The sequence below is a fragment of the Salmo trutta genome, chromosome 32 (assembly GCF_901001165.1).
Source record: "Salmo trutta chromosome 32, fSalTru1.1, whole genome shotgun sequence".
NCBI classification, from domain to species: Eukaryota; Metazoa; Chordata; class Actinopteri; order Salmoniformes; family Salmonidae; genus Salmo; species Salmo trutta.
Window position 1 is genome coordinate 2,897,183 of NC_042988.1, and position 19,230 is coordinate 2,916,412.

At 41.6% G+C, this 19,230-nt stretch overlaps 1 protein-coding gene across 2 annotated transcripts in view; it reads right to left on the minus strand.

Annotated features, from left to right (window-relative positions):
* Positions 1-7,314: 7,314 nt before the first annotated feature.
* cln3 (CLN3 lysosomal/endosomal transmembrane protein, battenin) overlaps positions 7,315-19,230 on the minus strand; it is a 28,607-nt gene continuing 16,691 nt past the window's right edge. The window contains exons 7-15 of one of the 2 annotated variants that reach the window (XM_029727069.1): positions 16,755-16,827; positions 16,464-16,607; positions 15,155-15,297; positions 14,922-14,974; positions 14,541-14,609; positions 14,330-14,385; positions 12,484-12,577; positions 8,201-8,341; positions 7,315-8,041 (exon numbers count right to left, since the gene is read on the minus strand). In XM_029727069.1, coding sequence (XP_029582929.1) covers positions 7,925-8,041; positions 8,201-8,341; positions 12,484-12,577; positions 14,330-14,385; positions 14,541-14,609; positions 14,922-14,974; positions 15,155-15,297; positions 16,464-16,607; positions 16,755-16,827 — 890 coding nt within the window. In that variant the 3' untranslated portion in view covers positions 7,315-7,924. Of the gene's footprint in view, positions 8,042-8,200; positions 8,342-12,483; positions 12,578-14,329; positions 14,386-14,540; positions 14,610-14,921; positions 14,975-15,130; positions 15,298-16,463; positions 16,608-16,754; positions 16,828-19,230 lie in introns of both variants that reach the window. The other variant, XM_029727068.1, reaches the window with a different exon arrangement.

Genomic DNA, 19,230 nt, shown 5'->3' on the forward strand with positions numbered 1-19,230 from the left:
AGGCGGCTTATGGTAGAGAAATTAACATATTTTCTGGCAACAGCTCTGTGTTGTGACAAAAATGCACATTTTAGTGGCCTTTTATTGTTCCCAGCACAAGGTGCATCTGTGTAATGATCATGCTGTTTAATCAGCTTCTTGATATGCCACACCTATCAGGTGGATGGATTATCTTGGCAAATGAGAAATGCTCACTAACAGAAATTTGAGAGAAATAAGCTTTTTGTGAATATGGAAAATTTCTGGGATCTTTTATTTCAGCTCATGAAACACTTTTACATGTCGCGTTTATATTTTTGTTCAGTGTATCATTTAAAAGTATGCATTAAGGTGTCTGTAATATAATAAAAGTGAAACAAACAAATGTAGACGTACATTTCTATAGCTTCCAAAATATTTCTTACATTGTGGGGGAGTGCCAACATGGAGGCGCAGTGGCTTCAAAACAGAGCCCCCTTTTCGCCATCTAGTGTATATATATTCAGACCCTTCCCTTTTTCCAAATGTTATAACTTTGTAGCCTTATTCTAAAATTGATCAAATAAAAATAAATCAATCTACACACAATACCCCATAATGACAAAGTGAAAACAGGTTTTTAGAAATTATATCAATGTATTAACAATAAAAAACGAAAATAACTTATTTACAAGTATTCAGACCCTTTTCTAAGAGACTAAATATTTCCCTCAGGTGCATCCTGTTTCCATTTGTTATCCTTGAGATGTTTCTACAACTTGATTGGAGTCCACCTGTGGTAAATTCAATTGATTGGACATGATTTGGAAAGGCTCACACCTGTCTATATAAGGTCCCACAGTTGACAGTGCATGTCAGAGCAAAAACGAAGCCATGAGGTCAAAGGAATTGTCCGTAGAGCTCAGACAGGATTGTGATAGAGGCACAGATCTGGGGAAGGGTACCAAAAAAATGTGGACGCATTGGCCTCCATCATTCTTAAATGGAAGTTTGGACCCACCAAGACTCATATTAAAACTGGCTGCCCGGCCAAACTGTGCAAGCAAGGGAGAAGGGCCTTGGTCAGGGAGGTGACCAAGAACCCAATGGTCACTCTGACAGAGCTCCAGAGTTCTTCTGTGGAGATGGGAAAACCTTCCTGAAGGACAACCATCTCTGCAGCACCCCACCAATCAGGCCTTTATGGTAGAGTGGCCACACGGAAGCCACTCCTCAGTAAAAGGCATATGACAGCCCGCTTAAAGTTTGCCAAAAGGCACCTAAAGGACTTTCAGACCATGAGATACAAGAATCTCTGGTCTGATGAAACCAAGACTGAACACTTTGGCCTGAATGCCAAGCGTCACGTCTGGAGGAAACCTGGCACCACCCCTTCGGTGAAGCATGGTGGTGGTAGCATCATGATGTGGGGATGTTTTTCAGCGGCAGGGACTGGGAAACTAGTCAGGGTCGAGGGAAAGATGAACGGAGCAAAGTACAGAGAGATTCTTAATGAAAACCTTCTCCAGAGCATTCAGGACCTCAGACTGGGGTTCACCTTCCAAAAGGACAATGACACTAAGCACACAGCCAAGACAAAGCAAGAGTGGCGTCAGGACAAGTCTCTGAATGTCCTTGACTGGCCCAGCCATGGCCCGGACTTGAATCCAATCAAACATCTCTGGAGAGAACTGAAAATAGCTGTGCAGAGACGCTCCCCATCCAACCTGACAGAGCTTGAGAGGATCTGCAGAGAAGAATGGGAGAAACTCCCCAAATACAGGTGTGTTGAGCTTGTAGCGTCATACCCAAGAAGACTCGAGGCTGTAATCGCTGCCAAAGGTGCTTCAACAAGGTACTCAGTAGAGGGTCTGAATACTTATGTAACTAATATATATATATATATATATATATATATATATATATATACACACTGCTCAAAAAAATAAAGGGAACACTAAAATATCACATCCTAGATCTGAATGAATGAAATAATCTTATTAAATACTTTTATCTTTACATAGTTGAATGTGCTGACAACAAAATCACACAAAAATAATCAATGGAAATCCAATTTATCAACCCATGGAAGTCTGGATTTGGAGTCACACACAAAATTAAAGTGAAAAACCACACTACAGGCTGATCCAACTTTGATGTAATGTCCTTAAAACAAGTCAAAATGAGGTTCAGTAGTGTGTGTGGCCTCCATGTGCCTGTATGACCTCCCTACAACGCCTGGGCATGCTCCTGATGAGGTGGCGGATGGTCTCCTGAGGGATCTCCTCCCAGACCTGGACTAAAGCATCCGCCAACTCCTGGACAGTCTGTGGTGCAACGTGGCGTTGGTGGATGGAGCGAGACATGATGTCCCAGATGTGCTCAATTGGATTCAGGTCTGGGGAACGGGCGGGCCAGTCCATAGCATCAATGCCTTCCTCTTGCAGGAACTGCTGACACACTCCAGCCACATGAGGTCTAGCATTGTCTTGCATTAGGAGGAACCCAGGGCCAACCGCACCAGCATATGGTCTCACAAGGGGTCTGAGGATCTCATCTCGGTACCTAATGGCAGTCAGGCTACCTCTGGCGAGCACATGGAGGGCTGTGCGGCCCCCCAAAGCAATGCCACCCCACACCATGACTGACCCACCGCCAAACCGGTCATGCTGGAGGATGTTGCAGGAAGCAGAACGTTCTCCACGGCGTCTCCAGAGTGTCACGTCTGTCACATGTGCTCAGTGTGAACCTGCTTTCATCTGTGAAGAGCACAGGGCGCCAGTGGCGAATTTGCCACTCTTGGTGTTCTCTGGCAAATGCCAAACGTCCTGCACGGTGTTGGGCTGTAAGCACAACCCCCACCTGTGGACGTCGGGCCCTCATACCACCCTCATGGAGTCTGTTTCTGACCATTTGAGCAGACACATGCACATTTGTGGCCTGCTGGAGGTCATTTTGCAGGGCTCTGGCAGTGCTCCTCCTTGCACAAAGGCGGAGGTAGCGGTCCTGCTGCTGGGTTGTTGCCCTCCTACGGCCTCTTCCATGTCTCCTGATGTACTGGCCTATCTCCTGGTAGCGCCTCCATGCTCTGGACACTACGCTGACAGACACAGCAAACCTTCTTGCCACAGCTCGCATTGATGTGCCATCCTGGATGAGCTGCACTACCTGAGCCACTTGTGTGGGTTGTAGACTCCGTCTCATGCTACCACTAGAGTGAAAGCACCGCCAGCATTCAAAAGTGACCAAAACATCAGCCAGGAAGCATAGGAACTGAGAAGTGGTCTGTGGTTACCACCTGCAGAACCACTCCTTTATTGGGGGTGTCTTGCTAATTGCCTATAATTTCCACCTGTTGTCTATTCCATTTGCACAACAGCATGTGAAATGTATTGTCAATCAGTGTTGCTTCCTAAGTGGACAGTTTGATTTCACAGAAGTGTGATTGACTTGGAGTTACATTGTGTTGTTTAAGTGTTCCCTTTATTTTTTTGAGCAGTATATATATATATATATATATATATATATATTTTTTTATTATTCATTGAGGTATTGTGTGTGTGTGTTGAAGAAAAAAAACAATCTAATACATTTTAGAATAAGGCTGTAACGTAAGAAAATGTGGAAAAAGTCAAGGGGTCTGAATACTTTCCGAATGCACTGTAAATCTTTGGTCATCCCACGACCCAGTTGGGCTGGGTCGACCCACAGTTTGGGAACCAGGCAACTTCCGCTGTCGGGGACGCACATTTCTTAGTCATGAAACGGGAGGGGAAACCCTGGCTGAGAGTACTTTAGCACCTCAATGTAATTTGCGAACCGAAGTGGGCACCGATCCACATTGTCTGTTTAAAGTTAGATTACTTAATTGAAACAATAACAAAGCGGCCTGGAGAAATGTAACCACGCTCAAATTTAGACAGAGCTATGGATGCAACGCCTTGACTATCCACGATATCAAAATGATCTTTTTAACCATGTTTTGAAGCTATAAAATACAGTGAGGAAAAAAGTATTTGATCCCCCTGCTGATTTTGTATGTTTGCCCACTGACAAAGAAATGATCAGTCTATAATTTTAATGGTAGGTTTATTTGAACAGTAAAAGACAGAATAACAACAAAAAAATCCAGAAAAACGCATGTCAAAAATGTTAGAAATTGATTTGCATGTTAATGAGGGAAATAAGTATTTGACACCATCTCAATCAGAAAGATTTCTGGCTCCCAGGTGTCTTTTATACAGGTAACGAGCTGAGATTAGTAGCACACTCTTAAAGGGAGTGCTCCTAATCTCAGCTTGTTACCTGTATAAAAGACACCTGTCCAGAGAAGCAATCAATTAATTAGATTCCAAACTCTCCACCATGGCCAAGACCAAAGAGCTTTCCAAGGATGTCAGGGACAAGATTGTAGACCTACACAAGGCTGGAATGGGCTACAAGACCATCGCCAAGCAGCTTGGTGAGAAGGTGACAACAGTTGGTGCGATTATTCACAAATGGAAGAAACACAAAATAACTGTCAATCTCCCTCGGCCTGGGGCTCCATGCAAGATCTCACCTCGTGGAGTTGCAATGATCATGAGAACGGTGAGGAATCAGCCCAGAACTACACAGGAGGATCTTGTCAATAATCTCAAGGCAGCTGGGACCATAGTCACCAAGAAAACAATTGGTAACACACTACGCCGTGAAGGACTGAAATCCTGCAGCGCCCGCAAGGTCCCCCTGCTCAAGAAAGCACATATACATGCCCATCTGAAGTTTGCCAATGAACATCTGAATGATTCAGAGGACAACTGGGTGAAAGTGTTGTGGTCAGATGAGACCAAAATGGAGCTCTTTGGCATCGACTCAACTTGCTGTGTTTGGAGGAGGAGGAAGGCTGCCTATGACCCCAAGAACACCATCCCCACCGTCAAACATGGAGGTGGAAACATTATGCTTTGGGGGTGTTTTTCTGCTAAGGGGACAGGACAACTTCACTGCATCATTTGACGGGGCCATGTACTGTCAAATCTTGGGTGAGAACCTCCTTCCCTCAGCCAGGGCATTGAAAATGGGTCGTGGATGGGTATTCCAGCATGACAATGACCCAAAACACACGGCCAAGGCAACAAAGGAGTGGCTCAAGAAGAAGCACATTAAGGTCCTGGAGTGGCCTAACCACACTCCAGACCTTAATCCCATAGAAAATCTGTGGAGGGAGCTGAACGTTCGAGTTGCCAAACGTCAGCCTCGAAACCTTAATGACTTGGAGAACATCTGCAAAAAGGAGTGGGACAAAATCCCTCCTGAGATGTGTGCAAACCTGGTGGCCAACTACAAGAAACGTCTGACCTCTGTGATTGCCAACAAGGGTTTTGCCACCAAGTACTAAGTCATGTTTTGCAGAGGAGTCAAATTATTATTTACCTCATTAAAATGCAAATCCTTTTATAACATTTTTGACATGCGTTTTTCTGGATTTTTTTGTTGTTATTCTGTCTCTCACTGTTCAAATAAACCTACCATTAAAATTATAGACTGATCATTTCTTTGTCAGTGGGCAAACGTACAAAATCAGCAGGGGATCAAATATCACTGTAGTTTACATTCACATTGTTTTCAAACATTGGGAGTAAACAAGCCTATAGTTCGGGTTCTGACGGGGTACAATAGTTGAACTAAGCTCATATGGCATTTATAAGTTATATTCCTCAATAATCAGTGGGTATATACAGGTGAAGTCGGGTTAGGACATCTACTTTGTGCATGACAAGACATTTTTCCAACAATTGTTTACAGACATTATTTCACATAATTCACTGTATCACAATTCCAGTGGGTCAGAAGTTTACATACACTAAGTTGACTGTGCCAATAAACAGCTTGGACAATTCCAGAAAATGTCATGTCTTTAGAAGCTTCTGATAGGCTAATTTACATAATTTGAGTCAATTGGAGGTGTACCTGTGGATGTATTTCAAGGCCTACCTTCAAACTCAGTGCCTCTTTGCTTGACATCATTGGAGAATCAAAAGAAATCAGCTAAGACCTCAGAAAACAAATTGTAGACCTCCACAAGTCTGGTTCATCCTTGGAAGCAATTTCCAAACGCCTGAAGGTACCACTATCATCTGTGCAAACAATAGTATGCAAGTATAAACACCATGGGACCACACAGCCGTCATACCGCTCAGGAAGGAGACGCATTCTGTCTCCTAGAGATGAACATACTATGGTGTGAAAAGTGCAAATCAATCACAGAACAGCAAAGGACCTTGTGAAGATGCTGTAGGAAACAGGTACAAAGGTATCTATATCCACAGTAAAACAAGTCCTATATCGACATAACCTGAAAGGCCGCTCAGCAAGGGAGAAGCCACTGCTCCAAAACCGCCATAAAAAAAGCCTGACTTTTTGCAACTGCACATGGGGACAAAGAGCATACTTTTTGAGAAATGTACTCTGGTCTGATGAAACAAAAATAGAACTGTGTGGCCATAATGACCATCATTATGTTTGGAGGAAAAAGGGGCTTGCAAGCCAAAGAACACCATCCAAACCGTGAAGCATGGGGGTGGCAGCCTCATGTTGTGGGGGTGCTTTGTTGCAGGAGGGACTGGTGCACTTCACAAAATAGATGGCATTATGAGGTAGGAAAATTATCTGGATATATTGAAGTAACATCTCAAGACATCAGTCAGGAAGTTAAAGCTTGGTCACAAATGGGTCTTCCAAATGGACAATGACCAAAAGCATACTTCCAAAGTTGTGGCAAAATTGCTTTAGGACAACAAAGTCAAGGTAGAAGAGTGACCATCACAAAGCCCTGACCTCAATCCTATAAAAAAATGTGTGGGCAGAACTGAAAAAGTGTGTGCGAGCAAGGAGGCCTAAAAAACCTGACTCAGTTACACCAGCTCTGTCAGGAGGAATGGGCCAAAATTCACCCAACTTATTTTGGGAAGCTTGTGGAAGGCTACCCAAAACGTTTGACCCAAGTTAAACAATTTAAAGGCAATGCTGCTAAATACTAATTGAGCGTATGTAAACTTCTGACCCACTGGAAATGTGATTAAATAAAAGCTGAAATAAATCATCCTCTCTACTATTATTCTGGCATTTCACATTCTTAAAATAAAGTGGTGATTCTAACTGACCTAAGACAAGGAATCTTTACTAGGATTAAATATCAGGAATTGTGAATAAGTTTAAATGCATTTGGCTAAGGTGTATGTAAACTTTCGACTTCAACTGTATAATTAAATTAAAAGTCAAAATGGATGTAGCAACTAAGGATTCTAGCTTTAATTATGCAATTTCTTATTTAAAAACAAAGTAGGCCTACAGAACAATAAACCACACATTTGATTCAAAATCAAATCTTTAATCACTTGTTGAATCTAAGGTCAGTTTTCAAAAGTTACAATAAAATCTAACATTGATCCTAAAAGCCCACCACATGTAAACACTGTTAGTAGAGTTAAGTTAGCGCATTCACAATTGTATAACAGTAACCAATACCTCAACAATAGCAGCGAAGAAAACGTTAGTGCTTACATTTTTTTTTTTATGTTAGCAGGATACTAGATATTGGAATGTAGTGAAAAGAGAAATATATTAAAACATAAAATCCTGATAATTATCAAAGGCACATTGACAAATGTTGTCTTTGGTGATGGCAGAAAAATATTAAAGTTAGTTGGCTAGTGACCATTATCTTTCGAAGTGATTTGAAACTTGTACCAGTCATAACAATGTGATTTCTAAGTAAATGGAGGAATCTGCCACACACCCAGCAAGGTTGCTAAGGTGCAGGAAGATGTGTCTGAACAGACCTATAATTTAAGCAAAAATGTAACACAATAATTATGCATCCCAGCTACAGTCTTCTTCAGACCTCCAAGGAAATACCAAGCACTTCAAAACATGATACTACCCCTTTTGCACTTCCCACCAGTCTTTCTCCCTCTACAATCTCTTATAGTGAGCAGAAGTATCTGTGGACTGGGAAAGCTATGAGGCCGGAGATGGCGATGCCCAGACTGTCTCCTACACTAGCTGTCGCCATGGCAAACTCCCTCTGTCGGTCTCCAGTCTGCAGGGAGAGAGGGGAAAGGTAAGCGGAGTGGCATGCAAACACACACAAACATGTCCGATGGCTGACCCTCCAGCTAATGTTATATATTGACATACACACAACCTTATATGCAGGCTGGCTGACAAACAAACACACACACACACCCTGGTGACTGACCTCCTTGCTGATGAAGTAGAATGTGTTGACGTATGCAGCTCCTCCCAGCAACCCCTCATAGAGGACTATCACAAACACCAGCCACGCACTGGGCAGGAACTGGTAGTACACCGACAATAACAGCAACACCCCGTTCACACACTGAGGGAAACAGAGCAACACCGCGTTCACACACTGAGGGACCAGGGCCCGTATTCACAAAGCATCTTAGAGTAGGAGTGCTGATCTAGGACGATAAAATGACATGGACGGGGGGACCCGATCCTAGATCAACACGCCTACACTGAGACGCTCTTTATGAATAAGGGTAGAAAAGGTAGTGGTGGGGATGGTGGGGGGAGATAGAGGGGAGGAAGAAGAAAATATAAAGCCAGGTGGAGAGAGATAAAGATCAGAGAAAGTTATAGCTCCACCACTAGGTCTGTTACGATGACCGTAGTACCACAACACCGGCAATCACGAGTCATGACCGCAATCAAATTCCACATGATCGTTGAGTCACGGTAACTATGCTTCTCCAAAAGTGCACTCTGTTGTTGCTGATGGTCATTAGTAGCCTACCAAACTTGCTAACAGCCAGTCACTAATGACCTGGTACTCAGCTCTCTATTGTCCCTCTAATTACTCTGACATAAATGCAAATGCATTCGAAAAATCTAATCAAACACTTAATGAGACTAATATCCCAGTAGCTTTAAATGGCATATCTGTCCAAATGAATATATTTCCATGGCTGAATTTCTGTAGTTCAATGGCTATTTGGATAAAATCATAGTGCAGTTTCTAAATGTATATGGCAGGATAAGCAAGCCCTGATCGAATGAAAAGGACTATCCGTACCAAACTTTAAATTGTATTTCCAGGCACCAGCATTTCGTTACATCCTAAATTGGTTTAGACATGATTCTTCCGCCCCGTTGCTGAGTATAGAGTGAAATATGGTGTCTCCCATTGCCCTGGAAGAGGTGGTCTTCACTGATATATCCCTTAAACAAATGTAAACTACGGTTTGATCCTATTATTGATCACACCATTTCTATATGGTGTCAAATTGAAAAACTATATAACTGGGATTCAAAATGACATGCCCATACTCCAATATTTCACAATAACGCCTTGTGATCTGGACGGTGGCCTTTTGCATCCCCCCCCAATGGTCCAAATGTGGAATCCATACCCTTGCTGATATCATGAATAGTAATGGTTTGTGAACATTCCAAGAATTGAAAGACAGATACATACCAGGCAAATCTTTTTTCTATATTTACAATTTAGTTCAGCTTTGCTGGCCTATGGAGTCCCTTGGGAAACCCAACTACCAAACCATCCAATGCTGGGATTTATAAATAAATGATCTGGGCTCCTGAAAGGATTGATCTCTATAATATAGAAAACTTTTGGAAAGCTCATATTCTGAGCTAGTCATAAAAAATGGTCCACAGATCTAATTGAATCGGAACAACCCTTTAACTGGAACAGAACATTGAAAAATATGACTTTGGCATCCTGTAATCTGAACCATCAATTTATACATTAAGTCTGTTCACAGACTGTATTTAACACCAAGGAAACGTTTTACGATTAAATTGACCCCAACTCCTAGCAATTCACTGTGTCCCCTAAATTAGGTAGGCACATTCCTCCATATGTGGGTGTACCCTGCAGTTAAATGCTTCTTGGGCAAAGATACAAAATGAATTTAGAAGTGCATGAATGTAAATGCAATGCTTTGCATCTATTATGTTACTTAATGATGATACCTTCTTGAATCTCTCAATCAGAGATGATTAATGCTGACAGGCAACACTGCCGCAAAATATGTTGGATCTTACCGGGCAATCACCTCACTCTCTCCTAATTCGCCAGTGGATACAGTTACTTTTAGAAGTTATAACATAATTTGTATTTATTATGGATCCCCATTAGCTGCTGCCTTGGCATTGGAAAACCTTCCTGGTCTTTGTGGTTAAATCTGTTTGAAATTCACTGCTTGACTGAGGGATCTTACAATTATCTGTATGCGTGGGGTACAGAGATGAGGTAGTCATTTAAAAAATCATGTTAAACACTATTATTGCACACAGAGTGAGACTATGCAATTTATGTGACTTGTTAAGCAAATGTTTACTCCTGAACTTATCTAGGCTTGCAAAGGGGTTGAATACTTATTGACTCAAGACATTTCAGCTTTTCATTTGTAATTAATTTGTAAACATTTCCAAAACCATAATTCCATTTTTACATTATGGGGTATTGTGTGTAGGCCAGTGACACAATCTCAATTGAATCCATTTTAAATCCAGGCAGTAACACAATACAAGTAGAAAAATCTAAGGGGTGTGAATACTTTCTCAAGGCACAGTACCAAATAAAAATGGCCTAGAAAGAAAGCATCCCGGAGTCGCCTTTTCACTGTTGACGTTGAGACTGGTGTTTTGAGGGTACTATTTAATGAAGCTGCCAGTTGAGGACTTGTGAGGCGTCCGTTTCTCAAACTGGACACTAAATGTACTTGTCCTCTTGATCAGTTGGGCACCGGGGCCTCCCACTCTTTCTATTCTGGTTAGAGCCAATTGCCACAGATGTCTCAAGTTTTTAGGGAGAATGCAATTGGCATGATGACTGCAGGAATGTTCACCAGAGCTGTTGTCAAATAATTAAATGTTAATTTCTGTACCATAAGCCACCTCCATTGTTTTAGAGAATTTGGCAATACGTCCAACCGGCCTCACAACCGCAGTCCATGTGTATGGCGTCGTGTGGGCGAGCGGTTTACTGATGTCAACGTTGTGAACAGAGTGCCCCATGGTGGGGTTATGGTATGGGGAGGCATAAGCTACGGACAACGAATACAATTGCATTTTATCGATGGCAATTTGAATGCACAGAGATACCGTGATGAGATCCTGAGGCCCATTGTCGTGCACGGCCCCATGTCGCAAGGATCTGTACACAATCACTGGAAGCTGAAAATATCCCAGTTCTTCCGTGGCCTGCATATTTCCCAGTTCTTCCGTGGCCTGCATAGTCATCAAACATGTTATCCGTTGAGCATGTTTGGGATGCTCTGGATCGACATGTACGACAGCGTGTTCCAGTCCCCGCCAATATCAAACAACTTTGCACTGCCATTGAAGAGGAGTTGGACAACATTCCACAGGCCACAATCAACAGCCCAACTGACTCTATGCAAAGGAGATATGTCACGCTTCATGAGGCAAATGGTGGTCACACCAGATACTGACTGGTTTTCTGATCCAGCCTCTTTATTTTAAAGGTATCTGTGACCAACATATGCATATCTGTATTCTCAGTCATGTGAAATCCAAAGATTAGGGCCTAATGAACTAATTTCAATTGACTGATTTCCTTACATGAACTAACTCAGTAAAATCTTTGAAATTGTTGCATTTTGTGTTTATTTTTGTTCAGTATATTATTTAGTATGTAAAGACAACATTACATTGAGAAAAGTCTAATGGGCGAGAATATTATCACTTGTGAATGATGCCCAGTCTAAAGAAAAACAGCGCATGCATTATTTTTCAACTTTTTCAGCTCATAGGCCTATATGTTTTGATAAGGTTTGTATCACTGTTTGTATCATGGCCAAATTACTCGAAGCGTAGCCTATAAGCCTAGGACCCCTAGAACAGGGTTGGAGAGCCCATAGCCAACAAAACTTAGTGAAACGTGTTCTTATAAGCCCAGTCATTGCACCATGGCGTGAACAGAGTTTTGACTGGCCACTATTTAAAAGAGGATCCCAGCTTTTTTGTGATGCTATATTTATTGCTCAATTCTTAAAATCAAGCACATTAATCCTCTTTATGACCAGTGTAGCCTACCTGGCATATAAAAAAATAAAATATCGCACATAACGTTCTTCCTATTTGAGTGCAGGCTATGGATTATTTTTTTTGTGGGCCATTCTAAATGTAAAAAAATGCACAAATATGTAAACACCAGATTACATTGAGAATAGTCAGATGGGTGAGAATATTATCAAGTACTTGTCAAATTGTGAATTAGAGACTGATGAAGTGTGTGCAAAGCTGTCATCAAGGCAAAGGGTAGCTACTAACAAGAATCTCAAATATAAAATATATATATTTGTATAACACTTATGTTTACTACATGATTCCGTATGTGTTATTTCATAGTTTTGATGTCTTCACTATAATTCTACAATGTAGAAAATAGTAAAAAGAAAAGAAAAACCCTGGAATGAGAAGGTGTCCAAACTTTTGACTGGTACTGTATCTCATCTATTGTTCACTCACCTGCAGCAGAGAGAGAGCCCAGATTCTCCTGAACTTCACACAGCAGAGAGAGGATCGCGAGACCAACACCCCCACCTGGTACAGTGTCTGGTACCTGAACACACACACACACACGGGAAGATTAAGCTTTACACCACTTAATCATACCATTACTAATGAGAAATATGAATCTTTATATGGCACTAAAGTAAAAAAAGATATACAGTTGAAGTCGGAAGTTTACATACACCTTAGCCAAATACATTTTAACTCAGTTTTTCACAATTACTGACATTTAATCCTAGTAAAAATTACCTGTTTTAGGTAATTTAGGATCACCACTTTATTTTAAGAATGTGAAATGACAGAATAATAGTCAGAGAATGATTTATTTCAGCTTTTAGTTCTTTCATCACATTCCCAGTGGGTCAGAAGTTTACATACACTCAATTAGTATTTGGTAGCATTGCCTTTAAATTGTTTAACTTGGGTCAACATTTCGGGTAGCCTTCCACAAGCTTCCCACAATAAGTTGGGTGAATTTTGGCCCGTTCCTCCTGACAGAGCTGGTGTAACTGAGTCAGGTTTGTAGGCCTCCTTGCTCGCACACGCTTCTTCTGTTCTGCCCACAAATTCTCTATAGGATTGAGGTCAAGGATTTGTGATGGTCACTCCAATAACTTGACTTTGTTGTCCTTAAGCCATTTTGCCACAACTTTGGAAGTATGCTTCTGGCAATTGTCCATTTGGAAGACCCATTTGCATCCAAGCTTTAACTTCCTGAGATGTTGCTTCAATATATACAGATCATTTTCCTCCCTCATGATGCCATCTATTTTGTGAAGTGCACCAGTCCCTCCTGCAGCAAAGCACCCCCCACAACATGATGCTGCCACCCCTGTGCTTCACGGTTGGGATGGTGTTCTTTGGCTTGCAAGCCTCCCCCTTTTCCCTCTAAACATAACGATGGTCATTATGGCCAAACAGTTCTATTTTATTCAGACCAGAGGACATTTCTCCAAAAAGTACAACCTTTGTCCCCATGTGCAGTTGCAAACCGTAGTCTTGCTTTTTTATGCCGCTTTTGGAGCAGTGGCTTCTTCCTTGCTGAGCGGCCTTTCAGGTTATGTCGATATAGGACTCGTTTTACTGTGGATATAGATACTTTTGTACGCGTTTCCTCCAGCATCTTCACAAGGTCCTTTGCTGTTGTTCTGGGATTGATTTGCACTTTTCACACCATAGTACGTTCATCTCTAGGAGACAGAATGCGTCTCCTTCACGAGCGGTATGACGGCTGCGTGGTCCCATGGCATTTATACTTGCGTACTATTGTTTGTACAGATGAATGTGGTACCTTCAGGCGTTTGGAAATTGCTTCCAAGGATGAACCAGACTTGTGGAGGTCTACAATTTGTTTTCTGAGGTCTTGGCTCATTTCTTTAGATTTTCCCCTGATGTCAAGCAAAGAGGCACTGAGTTTGAAGGTAGGCCTTGAAATACATCCACAGGTACACCTCCAATTGACTCAAATGATGTCAATTAGCTTATCAGAAGCTTCTAATGCCATGACATAATTTTCTGGAATTTTCCAAGCTGTTTAAAGGCACAGACAACTTAGTGTATGTAAACTTCTGACCCACTGGAATTGTGATAAAGTGAATTATAAGTGAAATAATCTGTCTGTAAACAATTGTTGGAAAAATGTATTGTGTCATGCACAAAGTAGATGTCCTAACCTACTTGCCAAAACTATAGTTTGTTAACAAGAAATTTGTGAAGTGGTTGAAAAACGAGTTTTAATGACTCCAACCTAAGCCCACGTAAACTTCCGACTTCAACTGTATATATTCTGAATGGTACTGACCAGCGATACTGCTCTGCATGGGAGAGATAGAAGTTTGGGAAATATAGGAGTTCCAACTGTAAAGAAAGTTGAAAAATTAGGAAATGAGTTCTACTGTAACAAGAAGTTGGGGGTCATCCATACTATACAATGAGAATGGAAGTGATGGTGAGAATATCAACTAGTTGCAGTGACACTATAAACTGCCAAGGGGCGACAGAGGCCTACTCACCAGGCCCTGGTTGATAAAGTACTCCGCGAAGTAGACAACTCCTAACGGAACCACAAACCTCAGCAGACCCTGAGGGGAGGCGGTAGAAATGATATTAGCAGATTGGCAATAACACATATAATACTGGAGAACATCAAGACTGAGTAAAACGTACTAGGCCAGGGTTAAACTGATTATTTAGCACGTGAAAATGAAATTAAAGTAAAGCTGTTCTGTGTATTTCGCATTGGGGAAATTAGTTTGTATCGACTGGGAAATAAGGATATTTATGAGATTTTGGCCTGGCTTACCCTGGCCTGGGCCAACTTTGAGAGAGTATAACTTTTTAATCTGAAAATGGTACAGACCAAGTCCACTTTTCTAAAATGACTTCAAACTCACTTTAATGATGTTTAGTTTCTCAATACATGTCAGTGGTCCAGTGACCTTGTCTTCTGTTATATTCAGAAGGAAGAGAAGATGGGCTGTTTGGTTAATCAATGTCCTACAAAATATTTTACAATTAAAATGTAATATTTCACTACTAAAAATATCTTGTGTTAAACATCCGTATTACCACACATCACTTTCCTCAAAATTCTTTACCTTACCACATGCTGACATGATAAACACACCTTCAACACCTTTCTCCCGCTCCTCCTCTTCAGTGTCATCCAATAGGGGCCGCCTGCTCTGCGAGTCTCCGCCCCTCACAGACTCCACCTCCCTGCACTTCCACTGTGGGAAGGATGGGGGGAAGACTAGCAGGAAAAAATAGCTGAGGGGAAAGTGGGGGGAAAGGAAGATAAAGAGACAAAAGGGGGATGAAGGGTTCAGATAAACTGACAGAAAAGGAGAGTGATCCTTTCCCACTCACCTAACAACAACACATAACTTATCACATCAACATTGTTTATGGGACCGATCAGGGGTGAAAGTATACAGAACAAAAATATAAACGCAACATGCAATTTCAACGATTTTACTGAGTTATTGTTCATATAAGGAAATCAGTCAATTGAAATGAATTCATTAGGCCCTAATCTATGGATTTCACATGACTGGGCAGGGGTGCAGCTATAGGTGGGCCTGGGAGGGCATAGGCCCACCCACATGTCAGCAAGGCCCACCCAATCTGAATATGTTATTCCCCTCCTAAAATGCCTTTATTACAGACAGAAATACTCTTCAGTTTCATCAGCTGCCCGGGTGGCTAGTCTCAGAAGATCCCGCAGGTGAAGAAGCCGGATGTGGAGGTCCCGGGCAATGGCTGGCATGGTTACACTTTGTCGGCGGTTGTGAGGCCGGTTGGACGTACTGCCAAATAATGCACAACATTTTAGAGAAATAAGCTTTTTGCGCATATGGAAAATGTCTGGGATCTTTTATTTTCAGCCCATGAAACATAGGACCAACACTTTACATGTTGCGTTTATATTTTCGTTCAGTATAGAACAAATTTCTTCCCGGTATGGGACCTCCTATGTGTGCATGCGCTTGTCAAACCATCACTTCAAAGGGCTCCTTTACTAGACTACCGACACACGCTCATCCACTCACAACATATTTCCAGCCTCCAAACAGTGGTGAATGGAAAGAGACATCGGTTACACAAAACACACAAAACAAAATGTAATGACATTTGGCGATTTAGGCACCCACTGCTGTCCTCACGCGCCTCGGCCACTCATCTCTGCCTTGGCAAAATGTTAGTGTTCTCGTGGAACCACATCGCAGTTTTGAGCGTAGGCTATACCAGCATTTGCACAATTTTCATGCCGCTGACTTGCGGTAATGATAAATAGTGGCGTAATAGCCTACAGTTTCATTTACATTTTACTTGAATTATTGTGATAGGCTCGTGTTTCTGGTACGGCGTACCCCCACTATTTATTTTGCCAGGACGCCATACCAAACTACCTTACTTTCACACCTGGGACTGACCTGATCACCATGGCTACAGGGACGACCAGCATGACGAGCAGCGTGTTCCTGGGCGAGAGGCCAGCCTGCGTGAGAGCAGAGTACAGCAGAGCCCCGGCCACACCTGCTCCACCGGTGCCCGAGCCCCAGCCCCCCAACACATCTCTGAGAGGGCGGATAGAAAGAGACATGGGGTGAGAGTGTCGGGAAAAACTATGAGAGGGGGTTGAGTGAGAATCCCTTTTATGTTAAAAAAAGAGCTGCAAAGTAAACAACTTACTGAACTGTAAGTAAATCAGAGAGATAGTCTACCTGCTAAAGAAGACAGTGAGAGAGAGGAAGGAGAGCTCTCCCAGTCCAGCGCTCACACTGGCAAAGATCACACCTAAAAGATACACAGTACTTTAATATGGATGCAAATATGTACTCTAATACGATACACATAATAATAGGGTTTCAAAAATGAATGGTTAAAATACCGTCTCACAGCATATAGAGTAAGGGTGAAACAATTGTAATACAGTGCCTTATGAAAGTATTAATTTCCCTTGAATTCTTTCCACATTTTGTTACAGCCTGAATTCAAAATGGATTAAATAAAATAAGTATCACCCATCTACACACAATACCCCATAATGACAAACTGAAAACATGTTTTTAGAAATGTTTTGTTAATTTATTGAAAATGAAATACAGAAATCTAAATGTCCTTTTCTTCTAGGATTTTGCCTGTGCATAGTTCCATCCTGTTTCTTTTTTATCCTAAAGTACTCCCCAGTCCTTAATGATTACAAGCCTACCCATAACATGTTGCAGCCAACACTATGCTCGACAATATGGAAAGAGGTACTCAGTAATGTGTTGTATTGGATTTGTCCAAAACATAATACATTGAATTCAGGACAAAAATGTAATTGCTTTGCCAATTTTTTTTCTCAGTATTACTTTAGTGCCTTGTTGCAAACAGGATGCATGTTTTGGGATATTTGTATTCTGCACATGCTTCCTTCTATTCACTCTGTCAATTAGGTTAGTATTGTGGAGTAACTACAATGTTGTTGATCCACCCTCAGTTTTCTACTATGACAGCCATTAAACTCTTTAAAAAAAAGTCACCATTGGCCTCATGATGAAATTCCTGAGCGGTTTCCTTCTTCTCCGGCAACGGAGATAGGAAGAATGTCTGTATGTTTGTAGTGACTGGGTGTATTGATACACCATCCAAAGTGTAATTAATAACATCACCATGCTCAAAGGGATATTCAATGTCTGCTTCTTTTTTACCATCTACCAATAGGTCCCCTTCTTTGCGAGGCATTGGAAAACCTCCCTGGTCTTTCTGGTTGAATCTGTGTTTGAAATTCACTGCTTGACTGAGGGATCTTACAATTATCTGTATGTGTGGGGTACAGAGATGAGGTAGTCATTAAAAAAATCATGTTAAACACTATTATTGCACAGAGTGAGACTATGCAACTTATGTGGGGCGGCAGGGAAGCCTAGTGGTTAGAGCGTTGGGCTAGTAACCAAAAGGTTGCAAGTTCAAATCCCCGAGCTGACAAGGTACAAATCTGTCGTTCTGCCCCTGAACAAACCCACTGTTCCTAGGCCGTCATTGAAAATAAGAATTTGTTCTTAACTGACTTGTCTAGTTAAATAAAGGTAAAAAAAAAGAAAAATGTGACGTGTTAAGCAAATGTTTACACCTGAACTTATCTAGGCTTGCCATAACAAAGGGGTTGAAGACTTATTGACTCAAGACATTTCAGCTTTCCATTTGTAATTAACATAATTCCACTTTGACATTATGGAGTATTGTTTGTTGGCCAGTGACAAATTCTCAATTTTAAACTCAGGCTGTAACACAACAAAATAGAAAAGGGGTGTGAATACTTTGAAGTCACTGTAAGTCCTACCTTTCTTGTGAGTTGAAAGGGTCTGTCTGGGATTGGTACATTATTTTTAAACTATATACAGCCATGGATTCTTGAAGAATACTTATAAATGCTTCATGAGCTTAGTTCAACTGTCCTAACCCATCAAACCCCCAAATGTAAGTCTGTTTTACTTCATTGTTTGTAAACAATGTCATTGTAAACAAATAAGGTTAAGATTCAAAACATGGTTAAAACTACAGCGCCTTCAGAAAATATTCATACCCCTTGACTTATACCACATTTTTGTTGTGTTACAGCCTGAATTCAAAATAGTTTCTCACCCATCTACCTCATAATGACAAAGTGAAAATATGTTTCGACATTTTTGCAAATATACTGCTCAAAAAAATAAAGGGAACACTTAAACAACACAATGTAACTTCAAGTCAATCACACTTCTGTGAAATCAAACTGTCCACTTAGGAAGCAACACTGATTGACAATACATTTCACATGCTGTTGTGCAAATGGAATAGACAACAGGTGGAAATTATAGGCAATTAGCAAGACACCCCCAATAAAGGAGTGGTTCTGCAGGTGGTAACCACAGACCACTTCTCAGTTCCTATGCTTCCTGGCTGATGTTTTGGTCACTTTTGAATGCTGGCGGTGCTTTCACTCTAGTGGTAGCATGAGACAGAGTCTACAACCCACACAAGTGGCTCAGGTAGTGCAGCTCATCCAGGATGGCACATCAATGCGAGCTGTGGCAAGAAGGTTTGCTGTGTCTGTCAGCGTAGTGTCCAAAGCATGGAGGCGCTACCAGGAGACAGGCCAGTACATCACGAGACGTGGAAGAGGCCATAGGAGGGCAACAACCCAGCAGCAGGACCGCTACCTCCGCCTTTGTG